The 17,919-nt window shown below is 49.5% G+C and overlaps 1 protein-coding gene across 2 annotated transcripts; it reads right to left on the bottom strand.

The window, feature by feature from the left end:
• Positions 1-1,667: 1,667 nt before the first annotated feature.
• Positions 1,668-17,693, bottom strand: PGPEP1 (pyroglutamyl-peptidase I). 2 transcript variants are annotated; one of them, XM_084302645.1, is made up of 5 exons: positions 17,619-17,693; positions 14,473-14,525; positions 8,830-8,946; positions 8,063-8,295; positions 1,668-7,720 (listed from the first exon to the last, which is right to left on the bottom strand). In XM_084302645.1, exons 1-5 carry the CDS (start codon positions 17,650-17,652, stop codon positions 7,528-7,530), a joined length of 630 nt encoding a protein of 209 aa, XP_084158771.1. In that variant the 5' UTR covers positions 17,653-17,693; the 3' UTR covers positions 1,668-7,527. The 2 variants fall into 2 exon arrangements, with proteins under 2 accessions (XP_084158771.1, XP_084158772.1); XM_084302646.1 differs by lacking the exons at positions 14,473-14,525; positions 17,619-17,693 and adding an exon at positions 14,331-14,439.
• Positions 17,694-17,919: the final 226 nt, after the last annotated feature.

Genomic DNA, 17,919 nt, shown 5'->3' with positions numbered 1-17,919 from the left:
CTTGGACATCAAAAACATCAGGAAAAAGCAGGGGTCCAACAAAACCCACATGTTTTTCCTTTCTCATCCCCTCTCCAGCCACAAACCACAGGGCTGGGGGCACGCTGAGACCTCACAGAGCGGCTTTTGTGCCAGGAGCTCCTTGTGGATGTGCTCCTGAGCCCCATCCAAGTGCTGGGGCAGCCTCCTGCCCTCTGCAGCAGCAGCAATGGGGCTGCCCAGCCCGCTGCGGGCACAAGGGCTGAGTCAGGAGCCTGGTGCAATCTCCCCTGGCTGTTTCAGGTGCCAGGTGCCGTTCCTGGGCTGGGTGATGCTCAGCTCTCCTCCCATCACAGCCACCAGAAGCCCCCGAGCTGGGGCTGCCGAAGGAAACCTCGTCCCTGGGGTGGCTGCTCCAGCCCCAGCCGTTGGCAATGAGCACCGGGACAAATCCTGCCCGCTGTCTGTCTGTCTGTCCGGCCAGCATCAGCTGTCTGGCAGCACCATCTGGTGGCACGGGCACCGCACCAGCTCTCCCCACGTCCCCAGTTTGCTCCCAGTCAGGACCAGTGGCCACAGGGCTCTCTGCTGAAGGCAGCAGCCCCACGACCGATGGCACCGGAGGGACCCGGCGAGGCGAGGAGGTGTTCTTGGAGAGAGCTCGGGGGAAAGGGCATGCTCCCAGGGACTGGGGCATGCAACGCCACGCTGCTCGAGAGCCTGTGCTGGATTTTGTGCCTTCTGCTGCCTGGTTCACCCCACCTGCATCCCCCAAGGGTGCAGAAAGTCCCTACCACCAGAGAGAAGGAGCAGGAACCTCCCCAGCTGCCATCGCCACCGAGACCCACGTGGGGACAGCGAAGGGCGCACAAAGCCAGGAGATTTTCATTTTTCATTAGCAGATCTGGAAAAGACCAAAGAGATTCAGGGGTCACCAGCACGTTACCCGTGCTTTACCATTACCTCAGCACTTATGCCCCTTGTGAGCAGCTCGCAGGAAGCCAGGAACATTTGCCTGGGGGGACTGGGCCATACAGATACCTCATCTAACGAGGAAATAGGAGTTATTTTTTGTTTAATGTAACGCCACGGGGTGTGGAAAACCAGGTAGTCTTGCCCTGATTCCAGCAGGTGATGCGCAGAGGCTCCAAGCTCTTGCCTTACACAAAACGAAACAAAAATCTGAGTAGGACTGGTGGGAGAGAAGCACGAAGGGGGTTGTTCATCAGATCTCCTCAGTGCTGCCTCCAGGAATTCTTAGTGAAACGGGTAAGTTTCAAGCTTGCAAAGGAATGCGTTAAGTGGCTTTTGCTTCCCCAAATTTCTGGCTCTTCAGGAACAAACCGTGCTGCTGCGTTACTTTCAAGAGTCTTCATCAAGTCAGGGGAGGACAATCCCCGGGCCTCTGTATCTAAATATCAGCAAATTTGAACAATATTTTCATAAGTGGTATCTCGGTGCAACACTCCGTGTATTCTGGCTTTCTCTATGTTCTTCCTTTGTACCTCGAGGTAAATTTTCTCTCTGGATCAGATCGCAAAACGGAGCGACAGACACCTTTCTGAACCAATTTATAACAAACCAGCAAGATAAAGGGCAGGGCAGGAGATCCAAGCAGCCCAGGGACTCACCTCCAACAGCACACACCGACCGCAGACTGTTCAAGAAGACCAGCAGTCAGAGTTAAACTCTTTATTTACTTTGAAACATCAGTTTAAATTTTCAGTTACAAAGTCCAGTCTAGTCATAGCAAGCCGAAAGTCTGTTACGGGTTCTTTATTACACAGCCCTTTTGTGACACACGAGATTGTTTGGGTTTACAAGGCACTGCAAGAACACACTGAGAAAAACAGAAGCCCCGACAGATCCCTAATTGTAGCTCCAAGAGCCCTGATGAGCATGAGATCGGCAACACCTGAGATACCCAGACAGACACCGTGTGGTTCACCACGAGCAACGAGAGGAGGACCCGAAAGGAGGACCCGAAAGGTGGAGTGATGCTGGAACATGCACATCCGAGCCCAGAAATGTGTCACCTGGAAGAATGGACAGAACGACCTCAAAGGATTTGGCCAAGCTAACCAACTAAGTAGCAAATACTCTGATTTTTATAATTTCTCACGTCTGAGCGCGTTTCTGACAACCTGGAGCTCGATTCAGTGCAGGTTCTGAAGAGCATACTTGGGTAAAGGGGGTGCTGAGCGAGCTCAGCAGCTTCTCCCCGTGATGAAAGCCCAGTCGTTCCACCCACCCCATGTGCAAAAGGCTCATCCGTCCCCATCGCCACCACTCTGCTTCCCAAAAGTGAGCCCAGCACAGGACAAGGCACTCCCTGTTTAATCAAAGTAAACATTTGCAATTTAAGAAGCTGGTGCAATATAAAAACCTGAACGTGTACTTCAGTAGCACGGAGTTTCATTTAAGGGCAGTGTATAGTTTCATTTCCTATATTTAATTCCTATCTAGGGGGAGGCATTTTGTTCTCTACTTTGTCTTAAAGCAGACGGACCAGAAGCAGATCTCGGGTTTTAATTAATACAAAGAAGAATTAACGACGTCCTCAGCTTTGTTTCTGCTTCGGTCAGCAGAATCTCACTTCAGTCACGTAAGACACTAATCAGACATGAAGACAAGTTTTAAGAAAAAGTGCACTTTATACCACAAAACATTGGGGTTTCTGGTGCAAAAAAGGACAAATCCACCTACGTTATTTTAAGACGGGTACTTACAGTAGCAACTAGGGGTATTTTATCCAAGCCAACAAAAAATATTTGAAAAAAGCCTTTGCAACTCTGAAATTTCTCATCAAAATATTATTATTGGATAGCATATCGAAGCAAGTAGACAACGGGAATGAGGTTACTTGGTGGAAGTATGCTCTAGGAGTACAAAAAAATTGGCAATAATTCTAACGTCTGCACTGCAGGATGAAATCTGAAAGTCAGAATTAAAAACCAAAACACCGCCACACCAGTGTACTGCCTACACCTAAAACGTCCTGGTTTCCAGTCAAATACCACCGCTCATTTTTAGAGCAGCTCGGTGTCTGAGCACAGACCGCGTGGTTAGATTTAGAAGCACGCTGTAATTTAAAGAAAATGCACAAGTCACGACTAATTAAACCATGGAATAACACGGTCAGATCGTAACAGCTGCTTCAGGCTCTCGTGTTAGCAGGGGATCAGCAGCTGAACTCACCCACAGGTTTTCCTCCTTTTGCTTTTGAGCGGCGCCTCCTGCCACTCCTTCCCTCCGCTGCCTAGGAAAGGCCGCACACGAGGTCAACAAAATATCACACTTAAACGAAGATTATGTGAGTACCGGGAGAAATTTCAGTAATTCTAACTTTTTCAGACTTCTCGTTAACAGGAACAGCGACACGGGGAGTCTGTGCTGTCCAGCTGGGAGTCTGCAGGCCTGGAAGCTCTCGGGCCCTCGTTCCCGACACGCCGTGAGCGGCCCGCAACAAATCCCCTTTTGCCAGCCGACCGAGGCACTGGGAGGTTAAATATTGCCTGCACAACAGCAGGAGAGACGCACAGAGTTTGGATGCTACATCTAAGCCTAGGTGAGTAAACACGAGGTCAGTTCCCTACCCGACTTACCACGCATTTCGGCGCAACCCCGCAAGACGGAGCCGGTTCAGCGCGGCCGTTCCAGTGCTCCCAGTGCCGCAGCACGATGCGGGGCTGCCTGCAGACCAAACGCCTTCCCCATTTCTGCCAGGAGTCAGCAGTCCTGCTACATTTACTCTGGACGCCTCATCTTTGGGGTGAAAGCAGAGCAAGCTAGCGTTCATCAAGCCCTGAACCTCTGAACGGCCTCAGTCAGGTCCCTCCGCGAGGGACTCCGAGCTCAGCAGCCCTCGGCTGCATCATGTCCCAACCACTCTCAACACCTCTAACCATCCTCATGACCTTTTCATCCCTTCCCACTTCCACCACGTTTAAGAGGAGGCAATCAGATTGGGGAATACTCCAAATAAGCGCGAACTCCTTCGTGGGATTCCTATGGGTTTTGGCACAGAGGTGCCCCAAAAATACGAACAGCTTCTGTGTTTGCCTTCAGTCACATCCCCACAAGGCAAAGAAGCTTTCAAGTTCACAGGATTATTTTTTTTCTGGTTTTGCTGTGTCTCATAAAAGAGATTACCGCGTTTAATTCAAAGGAAGAATCTCCTGACATCACATCACCAAGCGACAAAGGAGTATCCGGGTATCTGGAGCTCCTCAAAGTCCTCCACAGCATTTAAGAACTGAAACAATTAAATTGTCATCACCAAACCTCACCAACACACGAGCCAATTCCTACTCCACGCTGTTGGCAAGCAGATAAAATGACATCAGACCCGATACATTGGAACCTCCCCAATTCTCTCTTAACACACAAAATATTCTCACCCCCGCTCCTCAGTGACGTGCATCACCAGAGACAATTCTGCAGTCACAGGACCCTAAAAACTTCATCAGCTTTCACATGTTATAAATTGCAGGCACTGTAATTAACACTAAACCTGAACTTCCTATGCTTACTCACTAGCACAAAAGCTTTTTGTAGTCGGCAACAGGTCTCCCAGTCAGTGCAAATTAGCAAATTCTATTTATTGATGATCTGGAAGAGAAAGCAGACAGTAAGCAGTACACAAAGCATCAGCTCTTTGAAGCTCTGCATCCATTTTTATGTGATACTTCCAAAGAAAATACGCACCTATACGAAAAGTGGCAAGAATTAATGGATTTAACAAAAAGCTTTCAAAAAAAAATTACTTAATTTAGGTCAGATTAAATAAAATTAGCTTAATAGCATTAAAGTTTCACTATACAAAAATCTCTCTACCACCAAGACACCCCTTACAAACACGATCTCTGAGGACTACTTCTCAAAAAGCCAGAAGATTATAAAATAAATTATGCTTTCTAAGAACCCGGCCACGGGGGAGCTTCACGAAAACGGGTTACGAGGAAAGGCTGCAAGGAATGCTCGAAGGATTTCTGAAAAGGAGATGTCCACAGTGGCACGTAGCAGGTCAGCTACCGCAGGCCTCGGACAAACACAAGTCGCAGAAGCCAGCTCAAGGCTTTCCCCCTGAGAAGACCCGAGACACTTCTGGGAAGAGGGCAGACGCTGAGCAGGAAATACTCCAAGGGCTGATTAAGCTAATTTGCAGAGCCACATCCCCAAAAGCAGCCGCTGCCTTCCCTGCTGGTGCGTTTTGGAGCTTCCTCAAACCCACCACGAGCATCCCCGGGTGAACTGCGCCGTGCTCCCATCAGGGATGTCCCAGGCGGCCCCAAAGGAAGCCTGAACGAGCAGCAGGAACCTGCTGAAACACAGGGGACGCCTGGACTCTGCTTGTGGACAGAGCTCGAGGCCAGGCAGGGATCTGCATCATCCCTCCTGCCTCGACACACAAATGCTGCAGGTCCTGTGTCCACTTCAACCCCGCAGGTCTCCCACTCCCCTTTCATCCGCGACTACGTCACACGGAAATTAAATAGCAACACTGAAAATGACTTAAATCGATCGCTGAACGCAGCCAGGTACATGAATCTCTTAAAAGTTTAGCAGCTAGGATACACCGAAGACAAAGAACTTCTTAGCAAATAAAGGAAGAACTCTACAAGGGGATAAGTAGCTCAACTATTTGCAAAACCGTGTCAAGTCACGAATATTTAAACAAAATATTAAATATAATAAATTACTAATCAGAAAGCCTGCCTGCCTGCCGACGATCTGACAAGTGCTACTTCGTATTCGAATGCAAAAGAGAACATTTACTTTGAAGGCAAACTCTTTTCATCAGGAAAGCCTGTACACTAAGTACAGAGGGAATTTCCTCGGTAAACCAAACATCTTCATACCCAGATCCCCTTGGCAAAGTCACTGCAACTGCAGAAGTCTTCGCCCTTGCGCAAGGCTTACGAGGAGAAGTGGCATTTCCTCCGTCATCACTAGACTTCTACTGGAAAACAGCACGTTAGTGGCAGCTCTCACTGAGAGATACTATAGCAGAATCATTCATAATTAGAAAAATTAAAATAAGGATATTCTACAACATTTCAAAAAGCTGCTTTATATATATATATATTTATATATATTTGTAATAGCATTAGAATCAAATCACAGACCTCTTCATTTAAATGGCTCCTTGATAAGACCTGCTGGCCATCAACGACCAGTTTGGGGTCTGTTCCCACCTAACGTCACCTGTCCTTCACTGGAGTCTTGTAATTTGGAACCAAACCCACGTGACAAGTGTCAGAAACTTTTAAAGTCCTGCTCAGAACCCGCAGGTACGCTTTCCCAAGGGAATTCCTGGGAAAGCCCCCACCAGAAGCAGTGCTTCGTACCCTTCCATTGGGAGGGGGGCACTAACAAACAGCCGGGAACACTCACCCTAAGCAGCATTCCTGGTTCTCAAATCATTGCCTCTGGTTCCCAGACAGGGGGAGGAGGTTTAGGATTTTAGAAGATCTCATTTGGCAGAATGTCTCTGAATCCACACGTTAGCATATTTATGCCTATAATAAATCAAGGTGGCAACGCAGAATTTAAGTTAAACATTACTCTTTGCCTAACCTTTAACGAGAACGAAAGTTCATAGCTAAGGAAGTTATAAATTAGTCAGCCTTCACCTTAAAAATAACAGCTAGCACCAAGAGTCTACGATAAAGATCTCCTGTGGAGAAAGTGGCCTTTAGCAAAGCTATTTAACCGCTAATGATTTGCTTTATACACATATGAAACAATGTGTTTTGTACAGGAGGTATATGGTTGATTTGAGTGAGGAAGGTGGCATCGAGAGCCTAATAAAAAAGACATTTGGAAGTATTTGGCGCAAGGTAGGTTCGTACGGTATCTAAAACAGCGATCTCCTGCAACAAAAGGAGCCCAAACCACCCCCCTGCTATCTGCAGCTAGCAGTTAACCAGCACATTAATGAGGACCCGACTAATACTTGGAGAAGCGGGGTGAGAGATCAGCAACTAGAATGCGCTTTCAATTTCAAAAGCAATTTTGAAGACTCCTCAGCTCCAACAAACTGTTTTATAACAGGCAAACCCACTCCACTCCTGCCATCCTCAGTTATACTCTCACATCAGAACCTATAATTCGGGCCAAAGAGGGAAAAAAACAAAGCAAAATGAAAGCAAAGCTTTCGACTTAAGAACTAGTCATTAGAGGATGGAGTTATCAATTCCCTGCACCCGAACGCCGAGTCCAGGTGAGAAACTTTCCCTCTGCACAGCATGAGACTGGTCGGGAGCTGTCATTTGACCAACAGACAAGCTCTGGATGAAGCACAGCGCACACACACACTTCAGGAATGAGTAGTCGCAGGTGTTTTAAAGAAGAGATCTCGAATCCTTCGTCGCCTAGGCTGAAATGTGCACATTTGACAAAAAAAACCCGTCAATTTCTAGAAGTGGAATTTTCATTTTTTGAGGTCTCCAATTCTCGTTCTGTACGTTTCAGACCGTTTTCCCCGGTACGTCTGTAGCAGGGGAAGTTTTGGAAGTGCAATACTAGGAGAGCTTCTGCCCCCTTTCAGTGTTCATGCTGACAATTGATTTTGTCTTCTGAATGCTCCAAAACATCAAGCATTTCTTCTATGATAGCCTGTAGGGCCCGACCCAGCTGTTCTGCAGTGTATGGTTTTCCCAGAGGAGGCACATGAACAAAAGCTGACCTCCCACGGCTCTGGTACAAGGAAGTGTAGTAAGTGAAGTCACAGAGGTACCTGAAATATAAAAACAGAGCTTATTTAGCAACAAATACAGCATGCAAACTGCAGGACAGGACAACCTGTGTCCTTATCGTTCAGCATTGCAGCAACATCCTGCAATAAAAAGCGCGATGCGAGCCAGGTGTAGCGAGTCCATAATTGCTTTAATCTCAGCCGGGACAACAAAAAGTAAAAATCTCAGTGTTTCCCATCACAACTGTGTGACTGCAGAAGAACAGACAGTGCTGCCAGCCCTGTTAGAAGCGTACAAAGCGTGCGTGCCTCGTGACTGAGCACAGAGGGAACAAGCACGGCGCTACGAATCTCTTTTCCCCATCCATCACTGCCATCCCGTACCTGCCAGCATCCTTCGATATAGTGACCGTGACGTCCAGCCCCAGTGCTGAGACTCTCTTGCAAACCGTGTCCATGTCAATGATGGAATCGATGCACTCCGGGCCACCTTCTACGCAGCACTGAGAGCCCGGGCAGAAGCGGCAGTTGTCCAAGCCTTTGTAGCCCACGTTATGGCCACACTTCTCCAGGGTGACGGTGGTGGCCATACCTGAGACACCCACGTGAACCACCAGCTACAGGAGGACAGAAACGAGTTAGACAAAGCAAAGCATAAAGGATGGAGAATCACAGCCCACTATTCCCAGTTAAATACCAGTGGAGCCGTCACCTGAATCCTTGTGTGGGTATCACACTACCAAGACAATTTATCAACAAACTTGTGGGCCCAGCACTGAACGATTCTTGTTTTGAACCTTCCTGGTCTAATTTCTAATTAACTTGGGGCAAAATGAGCATTGGCACGTTCACGGCCAGGCCCACGGCCGGAACAGCCGAGGGGGCACAGACCGACTGGGAGCTGTCTAGACAGCCCTTTACAGCGGCCTCTTCACACTGCCTGCTCCCATTAATTGGAACACTTTATTCTGCACCATAAAATTCTACAAATTCACACGTTCTCACGAAAAAAAAAGAGGAAAAAAATCTAGCAAAGGACTACAAAACCAAACACACGCTAAAACGCGACTTCACGTTACGTTCACTGCTGTGAGGATGCCAGATGTCAGCCATTTACTCTGCTTTTTCTCCTCCTCCATTTACTCACTCACTTGTGGACTGTGCTTTTTCCATAACGCAGGAATTAGTCTTTGCACTGTCTGGTATTCAACTGGGACTTCGTAGACGTGCAGATCTACGTCATCTCGCAGCCCAAGCTTCTCCAATTCCTAGGAACATATGGAAATTAAAAAAGAAAAAAAAAGAACAAAACAAGATGGTCAGACACAAGTTCGGCAGAGGATACACTTCTGCAGGGTTTAATGGCAGAGTGAGGGCCAAACAGGAGCTTACACCATGGGCTGTACGAACCCTACAAACAGCAAGGCATCCCGAGCATCCACGAGGTGGGAACTGCTCCTTCCCAAAGCTATGGTGAGGGGAAAAAAGAGCAGCACTACTATTCCAGTCTGGTTTTCTGTCTCATACCCTCCTACACTGCCTCAAAGAGAGGGTCTTTTGACGGTTAAGATAGAAGGAGCAGCAAAAAGGAAAGAAAAAAACCACAGAACTGGGAACAACAAAGGCATCTCCCCACCTGTGCCAACAGTCGGCACCGACAGGACCGTTTGTTTTGCTCTGATGTGTGTATAACTCAGAAATCAACATTTAACTGACAATAGTTATCAGCAACTCCCACGCTACAAAAAAAGAATGGCTTCAATATTTTTAGAAGTATATAGTCATATTCACTTCGTGAAAGACCTGGATATTATATACAAGAAGCAGAATTGAGAGGAATATATTCATAGCCTGATTTGTTATCTCGCAGGGCTGCTGGCCTGAGGAGCAAATTCATGTTTGTTTCCACAAAAACAGATAACAGCTCACTCCCACCCTTAGTTATTCTGTGTCTGAGCGTCTCTACAAATATTAGCTAACAGTCCTCGTATGGGAGACTGCAGCAACATTGGCATGCCCTCTTCAACATATTTGTTTTACTTTATTTTGGCAGAATCTGGAATACAATGCAGGCTGTTCCCAAAATATAAACCAGGTTTCCTTTGCTAGCTCTACCTATACCTAATATATCGTGCTTAATTTTGCCGTTTGAACTGCTACCATTTTGGTGATTCAACTAATGCAGGAAATTATTTCTCCCTCTATAACATTAACTAAAAACACGCCCTGAAAATAGCCCTAATATCCAGGCAGCAAACTTTGCCAATTTCCATTAAACCTTTTAAAACACAGAGCGTCACTTAAATACTTCACAGACTCCCTTAAAACAGGAAGGCAGAGGGAAGAAGGAAGAAGAAAGCTCTTTCTTTTCCCCAGTATTCCCAACCTGCACTCCAAGCTCCCTCTAAATACAGCGCGAGGTCCTGGACACTGCTGCCTTGCTCTTCTCTGGTCTCTGTTTCAGCTCGCTCCAGTCTCACCAGCAAAGCTTCAGTTAGAAACCCAAACTTTCAAGAACTCAAGGAAACGACATAACCACACGGTCTGAAACCTCCGAATAGAAACGTTCTCAAACAGAGCCGTCGGCTCGGCTCTGAACCACCAGGCTTGCTTCCAGTGCCTGAAGTGACTTCAGCCACCACGTTTAATGAGATCCACCAGGATCTAATTCGGATCATGTTTCTCTCTGAAGAAGACAACATTTTTGGCACTCTGAAAAATTCTCCAGATGCTTTTCAAGACCGATAAAGCCATCTCTGAGTCCTCCCACAGCTGTCTCCTCTGCACAGAAACCACAAGAGCATCCTTCCCTCTGAAGTCGGGGGATCGGTGCTCCTGCATCTCTCTGCAGCCAGGCCCACGTTGCAGTTACAAGTACCAACTCCAGCTTTTCACAAGTTGATACGCAGCAAAAGCTCGTCTTCCTGTGCTATTCTCCTCTGCGACGTGTCAGTTAGAAAAACTGAATCTTACTCATGACAAAAGCTCAGAATGATTACTTGCATTAGCATCAAAGGAGCTGCAGGCACGGCATGAAAAGAACCTGGCACTCTCACATCCACGTACCACTGTAGTTGTTTTCATGGATCTGAAGTGAAAACAGCAACGTAAGGAGACATCAAAGTATAAAAGGGCATTTTAAAATATTCTTGAATGATTAAATTATCTCCATTTCGGGTTCTGATCTAGTGATCAGAGCCAAGAGCTCCGCTTTCATGCAGTTCTTTCTTTATTTTCCTGTGCGTGGAGATTTATACTCGCCAACTTCAGGCTAAGAAGTGCAGATAAGCTGTTTTCAATGAAGCTTACTACTGAATTCCAAATCTTATATTTAGTTGGGCCTCAACTGTCTTTAAGTGAGAAGAATTTTAAAGGAGAGGAGTTGAAAACAGAGGCTGGGTTTTTTTGACTCCTACATTATTATTTTACCTCCTCCGTTGTTCTATCTAAACATGAGCATTATCTTAGTAAGTTTTTTTTTTTCCCCTGTAGTTATCAGTATCTATTTCTTTACTGGGGTTCTGAGGGGGGAAAAAAAAGCAACACTTTTCACACTTGTACAGACACCATGGTCAGCATAACAAGATTTAAGATAACTCAAACACGCAGAAAAAGAAAGGGTAAGACTTTCACGGACCAGCAGATATGAGCAACAACCGTGATAAATCACTTGCTCCGAGGGCAAGGCTGATATTAAAGGCTTGCTGTATTGATTAGCGTCTGGCACACACAGACATTCATTACCAGAGATGGATGCTAAGTGATGTTTCATCACATCTTCTTTACACAAACCCGCCTTCAAAACGTTAGCTGTTTTATGCGGCGCGTTAATGAAGTAAGTAGTTTACAAATTAGAGTATTCAAATACGAGCCAGTCTCTTTAGGAAAAGCTCCAGAGCGTTAATTGGTAGGAATTCATCATCACTTCTCTGAAGAGCGTGAAGCAGCTTCTAAAGACGAAGCTGGGAGCTGCGAGCTCTGCCGGCTGCTCGCCCGCGAGAGACCTCAGGCTGTGATGCCGAGCAGCCCCTTCCCCAAAGGCAGGCACGTCAAACGCAGCTTTACAAACCCACAGCTTGCCTTTAACCAAACGCACTTCCATTCCATAATAAAGATGTACTCTGGCCCCCAGACAACTTATTATCCGCAGCCTTGTGTACCTGACAAACAGAGAAAAACGAACGCGTTTGACCGATTCCCTGACCCCTCCACAATGGGCTCCTTTGTCAGCCTTTAATATCCTTATCAGGTCTGTCTAGACACCCTGACAGCGATTGTGCTCCGTAAGGCCAAAACGCACCCTGACCTCCCTCCTCGGCCCCCAGCCCTGCCAGACACGCTTCTAACGGGGAGAAGCCGAGGCCTGGCGGGCGCCATGGGGCGCACCGGGGCCTCCTCCATGAGGCGCACCGGGGCCTGCAGGCCGGGGGATGCCCTGAGCTAAAATCCCATTTTTCCTCTGCTTCTTCTTATAGAAAGGTCTCCCCCCCACAAGCAACTGAAAAAAAGCCTCAGAGGAAATGTTAAATATATGGAAACATGGAATGGCAAACCTGTGTTTTGTAACACACGAAGTATTTTTACTGCCGGCCTCAGATGAGAAAGCAGCGAGAAGTTACTGTCCCCCTCTCTCTCTCCCAAGCATAAAAACACCCAAACTTTTAATCTTAGCATTTGCTTCCACGACTATTTAAGATACCCTATGTGCTAATCATGTGTAAAAATCATTTATTTTCACGAACAAGCATCGATACAAGAAATACACCACAGTCTGAGGGAAAAGTCACACCACACAAATAAAACCTGAAGGAAGACCGGGAAGAAAAGCAGAGGATTTTATCCTCGGGATGCAGGATAATAAAAGATGTAATAAACCAGAACTAGCTTAGCCCTAAAGCTAGGAAGGATTTACAAAGATTGTTTAATTGATTTTTCTTCTATTAAGATGCAGATCACACCGTCTGGGACTCAGAAACTCAGACACGCCTTTGTGTCCACTCAGCTCCATGAAGTCCCCCGTCTGAAACTTGCACAATGCCCAACTTGCATGTGCTCAAAGACATGCTGTTCCTTTTTGTCTGGGCCTCTCCGGGCTGAGACGGGGGTAAGGAAAGGCAAATCCTCCCCACCGCCTGAAAGTCGGTGTTTGGAGCCAGAAGCCAACACAAGCTGTTAAAGTCGGGGGAAGATCGGCCCTAACGCGCGCGGCCAGTTGTAGTTTTACGTTCTCAAAGCAGCCCCGAGCCCGTAAAATGAATTTAAAACACACACGGTGACTTCCTCTTATCAGCAATGCCTCGAGATGCCGGGCTGAAGGGATGACAGCCCGCTTCTCCTTACACAAATTATACATTAGGTCTGTTTTTGTAAGCAACATCACAACACCCACTACTCTTCCTGTCCCAGAAGCACAATACCCCTTTGTGGATCTTCTCCAGCATAAAAGTAGCTTGTTTACAATAGCTGGCGTTACACAAATCAGAACAAACCAAGCCAATTAGCCTCGCTACTAAATTCCACCAACGTGCAATTTTTATCCTTAATGCAGCTTGCGCTTTTCCCCAAACTCAGCCTGAGCAAACCCTAACTCAAATAAATTCAGCTCCAAAGGGCTCCTGGAGCCAAAGGTTTCGGCTTCTCATACCAGGCAACACATTAGACATCTGGACATTAGTTGCCTGTAATTGATTAGAGTTTGTGATTTAATTTAAAAGCATTCTAAAGAAGATATTAATCTCAGAGCTGTGAAGGGAAGAGAGATGTGTTGGGGAGAAAAATAGATTTAATTCCCTGGGCAACTGTACTAAAAGGTACCCTTGAATTCCCAGTAGCTTTGTCATAAACCACATCCAGAAGTGACAAATAAGGAGGAATTGGGATAATGTGACAGCGCTGTCCGAGGCTAATGCTTTAACAGCCTACTACAAAGCACCCTTAATTCCTTAGTTCAGCAGGGCACCTAGCAAGAGTTGGATTTCTTCTTCCTGCCTTGTTTGGGAGTACATCAGCGTGTTCTTTAGATGAACATATGTCACATATGCTCACGCAGCTCTACAAGTGGCATAAGGTGGCTGTGTTAAAGCACGCTACGACCTGCTCAAGCGGCGATGCTTCACGAGCACTTCTCACACTGCATCTCCAGCGAGCAGGAGCCAGCCCTGCAACGCCTGCTGCTGTTTTGTGTGCTCCCAGAGCACCCTCAGTGTGTTCCCTGAGCACCCACAAGCCTCCTGCTTCACCCACCACAGCCCAGCAGGCTGCCCCGAAAGGAGCCGAAGGGAGAGAGCAGGCAGCGGTGGAGGCTCCCTTTGGAGTCAGTCCCAAAATTCCAACCCGTGTTTGACAACTCCGCAAGGTTACCACGTGCAAGTCTCGTTACAGATGAAATAGCTTAAAGGTTAACCAGTTCACCCAGATTTCAAGCTACAGCTGGGAGGAAAACAAGAATTCATTTAGCTTGCTTTTTTTATTTTGAATTCTCTGCAGCACGCGAAGCAGCAGAGCAAGATTCCCTGCTCCCTGCCCCACTCACCAGCTCTCAAATCTGGGGAGTTGGCCCAGGAATCCCTTACTTGCCTTAGCTATATTAACTCCATCTCATTAAGTTCTGCTAGCTAAGGGGCTGTTTTCTGAGAAGCGAATAAAACATTACCCAGCTGGCCATCTGGAGCGAGCTGGTCTCAGCTGAGAAACGGGGAAGGCAAGGTACAAAAGAGCTGCGGGCTGAAATCTGTGCGGGTCGGTGATCGGCACGGGGCTGACTGAACTTTCCCCGAGGGAAGTTAGAGCGTTACCTGGACTGCAACCCAACTGGCGTTAACAGCGTGCTCTCCGAACGGCCCAAACCCTGAAACAGAATAAAAGGCATTCTTACACGTTTGGCTCAGTTGCAAAGTGGTCTGCGCTTTTATGTTTTATGTATTTTGAGAGGAAACCCACTTACAATACCCAATTATTCACTATATATTCCTTATTCACCTTATATTCCTCATTCACTTCCTAACTACCTACCAGAGACCTTCACAGCAACGTTTAACTACACATCTGACAACAAAGGAGAACGAGAGCTTGCCTCAAACCCCCCAAAAATCTCCTTTTTTCCCCAGCAGACACCGGGGAAGTGGATTTTTTTCCTTCTTTACCAGGTTAGGGAAAAACTTGCTACTAGCAGATGCGTTGACTGATGTCACGGAATGAGACTCTTTATTGGATTTTCTAATCCTGCTCGTAACAGCCCACACCAGATGCTTCCACAACCATCGACGAGCCTGCCTGGAGTATTTCTTCCTTGCTCGAGCCTTCACCAAAATCTCCGTGGATCGGTCTCTAGAGGAACTAACCCCAACGGTGCTGACAACCCACGTCCACGGGGCAGCAAAGGTTACGATAGCGCTGTAAAAACCCTTACTCACCCCGTCTGCATTTCCTAATGAGTAACCCAGGGTTAACGAGTAATCCATCACATCTTTCCCTGAGCAAGCACACAAAGGTTAGGCGTTTATCTGGGCGCGATGGCACCGTGCCTTGATTGAAGACGTCGGAGCTACCCCGGGAGCCTCATGCAATTAGGGGCAGAGATTTTGGCTAACTCGTGAGGGGACCGGAGGGGGACCACAAATATTACGTGACACGTTAATGGAAGCGGGCTGTTTGCTACCAACAGCAGGGGAAGGTCGGGGTCACATCGCTCAGGATGATGTGAGGGACGTGCACGGCGTGGGTGCTCCACTTGGATGGGAACATTAGAACCGAGCCACGGTGTATTTGGGTTTATTTCTCCCCCAAATAAACCTCCTGAAGGAGTCCACGAGATCAAACAGCGGCGTGTTTCCCACGAGCAAACCCCCGCTGTTATCAGGATAACCTACGGCTGCCAGCAAGCTGAATAACGAGACGACTTCTCAGATGCTCCCACAAGTCAGCGATGACTTACATGACTTTCTGAAAACCATCACGGCCTCCTTACGTTTCACCCCTAAAGAAATCCTCACCTCCTTCCGAGAAACATAAAAATGAGCATCCCTTTTTAGCCGTCGCAGCCACAAAGCGTGCCGTGAGGCTGAAATCCTACAGGTGCCTGCCTGTAGGAACGCAGCCCCCTCGTTCTGCTGGCACAGACCCCCCGGAGGACTTTGGCTCCTGACTCATCCCCCGTGCAGATCCCTCCCCCCCCCGGGTTTGCTTTGCGCAGAAGATGAGCAACTTTTCGGCAGCACCAAACTCCGGGAGCACTCCCGCGACCGCATTAGGGCCCTCCCGGGCTTGTTAGCGGCGAGAGCTTTATGGGATTATCTCCCTAAAGGGCTCGAAAAAGGAACCGGCACGGAAATAGCAGCGATCCTCTGACCGTACCCGAAGGGGAACTCGGCGTGCCGGCGGTGACGAACGGCCACGGGCAGCCCTCACGAGATAAGGGCCGCGCTTCGGAAGCGGACTTCCCCCCCCAAAAAACGGGGGAAAAAAGGGCGAGAAGAGGCACTGCCGGCAGCAGGAGGGGATCTCGGCGATGCCTCTTTTCTGTTTAGTCACCGCCGAGCACCAGGAGCCGCCACCTGCTCTCGGCAGGGATTTTGGCCTCCAGTTATCCCCCCCCCCAACACTCAAACGGCCTCGGGTTCAGCTGCATGGGGAGCATCAGCCCCCCCCCGAGGTCCCCATTTGGCACAGGACAGCCTGCCCCACACACCAAGCTGCCTTTGTACCCCTTTGGGGTCGGCGAGCCCCCCAGTTTTGCTCTTTTCCTGCTCAGCAAAGCCTTAAGGGGGGGGGGGGACTGGGGATTTGGGGGGGCCCCCAGCTCCTGGCACCCCCACCCACCGCAGCTCCCCCATCCCCAGAGCACCCCTGGCCCTCCCAGGGCTCACCCCACACGTGGGGGAGCTGCCGAGTATCGCCCTGTACCCCCCCAGCACCATTCTGTAACCCCCCAGCATTACCCTATAACCCCCCAGCATGACCCTATAACCCCCCAGCATGACCCTATAACCCCCCAATTACTCCATAACCCCTAAGCATCGCCCCCCCAGCTCACTCTGTACCCCCCAGCTCACCCTGTACTGCTCTCAGCATCACCCCCTGCCCCCCCAGATCACTCCGTGCCCCCCCCAACACCAACTTGTACCCCCCCAGCACTGCCCCGTACCCCTCCTGGATCACTCCCTACCCCTCCCAAACCACTCTGTGCCCCCCAACATCACCCCCTACCCCCCTGCATCCCTCTGTACCCCCCCAGATCACTTCATACCCCTCCAGAATCACCCCATACTCCCCCCAGACCACTTTGTACCCCCCAGCATCGCCCTGTACTCCCCCCGCATCACTCCATAACCCCCCAAATCATCCTGAACCGCCTCCAGATCACTCCGTCCACCCCCCAGACCATTCTGTAACCCCCCCATATTACTCCATACCCCCCCAGATCACTCCGTAGCCCCCTGGCTCACCCTGAACCCCCCCCCAGATCACTTTGTACCCCCCCAGAACCACCCTATAACCCCCCATATCACTCCATACCCCCACCCATATCACTCCGTAACCCCCCAAACCCACTTTATACCCCTCAGCATCCCCCTGTACCCCCCCAAATCACCCCACACCCCCTCAAACCACTCCGTACCCCCCCAAATCACCCCCTACTCCCCCAGTACCACCCCTTAACCCCCTTAACTCCCCCCCACACCCCCCAAACCCCATACCCCCATCACCCCCCATGAACCCCAACCCCCCCACAACCCCCACAAGCCCCCCCCAGCCCCCCCACACCCCCTTCTCCCCCCATTTTCCCCCATTTCTCCCCATTTCCACCCCCAAAACCCCCCCAAAACCCCCACCCCCGCCTCCCCCACCCCCCTCCCAGCCCTGTCCCACACCCCCCAGGTCCCCCCACACGCCCCCCAATTCCCCCCCCGGCCCCTTTTCCACCCCCCCCCCCCCCCCGTACCGGTGACCACCACCGCCCTCCGCGGCCTCTCCATCGCGCCTCGCCCCCGGCGCGCGCCCGCCCCGCTCTGAGCGCGCGGCCCCGCCCGGCCATAGAGTTGGCCCCGCCCCCCCGCCTAGAGCGCCCCCCACCCGAGACCATAGAGTTGGCGAGTTGGCTCCGCCCACCCGGCTAGAGCGCCCCCCTGTGGACACACAGCGCCCCCTCCACGCCTCTTCCCACGCCGGGGCCGCCTCAGCGCGGTGCCCCCCGGAGCCCCCCCCGGTTCGCCCCCTCCCGTTACAACCGGAACGGGCCCGGG

This window comes from Netta rufina (assembly GCF_964035555.1).
Source record: "Netta rufina genome assembly, chromosome: 28".
NCBI classification, from domain to species: Eukaryota; Metazoa; Chordata; class Aves; order Anseriformes; family Anatidae; genus Netta; species Netta rufina.
This window is presented reverse-complemented; position numbering and strand designations above follow the sequence as displayed.